Source organism: Clupea harengus, chromosome 14 (assembly GCF_900700415.2).
Source record: "Clupea harengus chromosome 14, Ch_v2.0.2, whole genome shotgun sequence".
NCBI classification, from domain to species: domain Eukaryota; kingdom Metazoa; phylum Chordata; class Actinopteri; order Clupeiformes; family Clupeidae; genus Clupea; species Clupea harengus.
This window is the reverse complement of record NC_045165.1, coordinates 5,842,208-5,844,707: the sequence shown is the minus strand read 5'-3', so window position 1 is coordinate 5,844,707 and position 2,500 is coordinate 5,842,208. Positions and strand designations below refer to the sequence as shown.

The following is a 2,500-nucleotide window of genomic DNA, read 5'->3' as shown; positions in this document are numbered from 1 at the left end:
TCTGTCTGACTCTCTGTCTGCCTGTCTGTCTGTCTCCTGCAGCCCCTGCCAATGCCCAGATCGTGCACTCGGGGCAGGCGTGTGTGGTGAAGGAGGACAACATTAGCGAGAGGATCTACACCATCCGGGAGGGAGCCACTCTAGTGCTTCAATGCCTCGTGAAAGGCCATCCACGACCACAGGTACTGCTCACACGTACACACACTCACATGTACAAACACTGACGCACACACACACACACACACACACACAGTCACACACACACACACACATCATTTATCATACCATGCTCTTTTATTTAAGTGTACTTCACTATCAAACTGTCCAGAATATTGAAGCTAAAGCCACGTCCAACTGGTTTTGTTTGTGGATTGAAAGCCTTAACAAGTCTCTCTCTCTCTCACACACACACACACACACACACACACACACACACACACACCACACACACACACACACACACACACACACACACACACACACACATACACATACACACACACACACACAGAGAGAGGCACACATGTACACACACACGGTTTGCATGCATAGGCTTATGAGCGGCCTCTGGCCTGTGACAGTGGCAGTTTGGCTCTATTAACTCCTTAGTGGCCTGGTCCTGGGTCTCAAGTCAAGGTCGTAGGTCACCGTGAGAGGAAGGCACTCTGGGAAAGCTAGGGCAAGGTCAGTCCTCCGGCAGGGGAGATAAGAGGTTTACTTCATTCTGGAGTGTGAGTATGGGTAGAAATGTGTGTGTGTGTGTTCATGTGTGTGTGTGAGAGTGGCTAGAAATTCAAGGCCAGCTGGCCACAGAGGAAAACTATAGAGGTTTCAGAGTCTCTGTGTGTGTGTGTGTGTGTGTGAGAGAGAGAGAGAGAGAGAGAGAGAGAGAGAGAGAGAGAGAGAGAGAGAGAGAGAGAGAGAGAGAGAGAGAGACAGAAGGAGTGAGGAAGAGAAAGCTCAGGTCCACTGAGCAGCCTGTCTGTTGGCATTAGATCATGATAAATTAAGCATGGCCTGTACCCCCTGGCCCATCACACACACACACACACACACACACACACACTCACACTCACACACGGACAAACACTGACGCATGCAGAGTGTGGGTGCACACACATACACATACACACTGGTGTGAATATGCATACCATCTTCTTACAGTAACACTGACATGTGTACACATATTCACATACAAATACGCTTGAACACACACAAACACACACTCACACACACACACACACACACACCCACACACACACACACACACACACACACTCTTTCCACATACCTGCTCCATCTGCTATGGTTCAGCGCTTTAGGAAAGCACCCAGATCTCTTACTCATCAGAACCCTCTACCCAATGACTAAGGGCAGACCCCTTGGGGATTACACACACACACACACACACACACACACACACACACACACACACACACACACACACACACACACACACACACACACCAACACACAGACACACACATATACTGCTGCTGCATTTCTGCTTCATACTTGGGGTAGGAGCTAGATTGCTTACATACACACAGCCTCACACCACACTCACGTTGGCATATTCACATGGAAAGAAACACACAAACACACACACACACACACACACACACACACACACACACACACACACACACACACACACACACACACCACTCTCACACACACATACACACACATACACACACACACACAAACGCAAGAACATGCGTTTGACGACTCCGCAACACCATACCTCTGTGTGTGTCTGTGTGTGTGAGTGTGTGTGTGTGTGTTTATGTGCAGCTTGTTTTAATTTTTTTATTTCAAATGACCACAACTATTTAGATATAGGACAGTCTGATGTATTAACTTTTTTTTTTGATATTCAAAATAAATTATACAATGTTATGCTTTTTATTACATCATATCGTTTATCACTTTTTCTCACCAGTTTTTTTTTGCCATATCGTCCAGCCTTAGTGTTTTATTCGCTTCTGTCTTCAAGGTGTGTGTGTGTGTGTGTGTGTGTGTGTGTTTACTTGCACGCATGAGCAGTCATGCTTGTAGTGTAAGTTGTGTTCATGTGTTGTCAGTCTTGAATAATAACACTGATGTTCAAGGTGTGTGTGTGTGTGTTTGTGTGTGTGTGTGTGTGATGCTTGTAGTGTAAGTGTTGTCAGTCTTGAATAATAACACTGATGCAGCATTCACATCTGTGTAGGTGGAGCCTTAGGCCCATCATCTCTGCCCCACTTTAGCTGTATGTATATGTCTGTGTGTGTGTGTGTGTGTGTGTGTGTGTGTGTGTGTGTGTGTGTGTGTGTGTGTGTGTGAGGGTGTGTATATGTGTGTGTGTGTATGTGTGTGTGAGGGTGTGTATATGTGTGTGTGTGTGTGTGAGGGTGTGTATATGTCTGTGTGTGTGTGTGTGTGTGTGTGTGAGGGTGTGTATATGTGTGTGTGTGTATGTGTGTGTGAGGGTGTGTATATGTGTGTGTGTGTGGGT

The 2,500-nt window shown here is 46.3% G+C and overlaps 1 protein-coding gene across 4 annotated transcripts in view; it reads left to right on the top strand.

The window, feature by feature from the left end:
- LOC105894926 (MAM domain-containing glycosylphosphatidylinositol anchor protein 1) overlaps positions 1-2,500 on the top strand; it is a 225,005-nt gene that overhangs the window by 51,424 nt on the left and 171,081 nt on the right. For all 4 annotated transcript variants that reach the window (XM_031579812.2, XM_031579814.2, XM_031579811.2 and 1 more), the window contains one exon: positions 43-182. In XM_031579812.2, the coding sequence (XP_031435672.1) occupies positions 43-182 (140 nt within the window). The remainder of the gene's footprint in view (positions 1-42; positions 183-2,500) is intronic.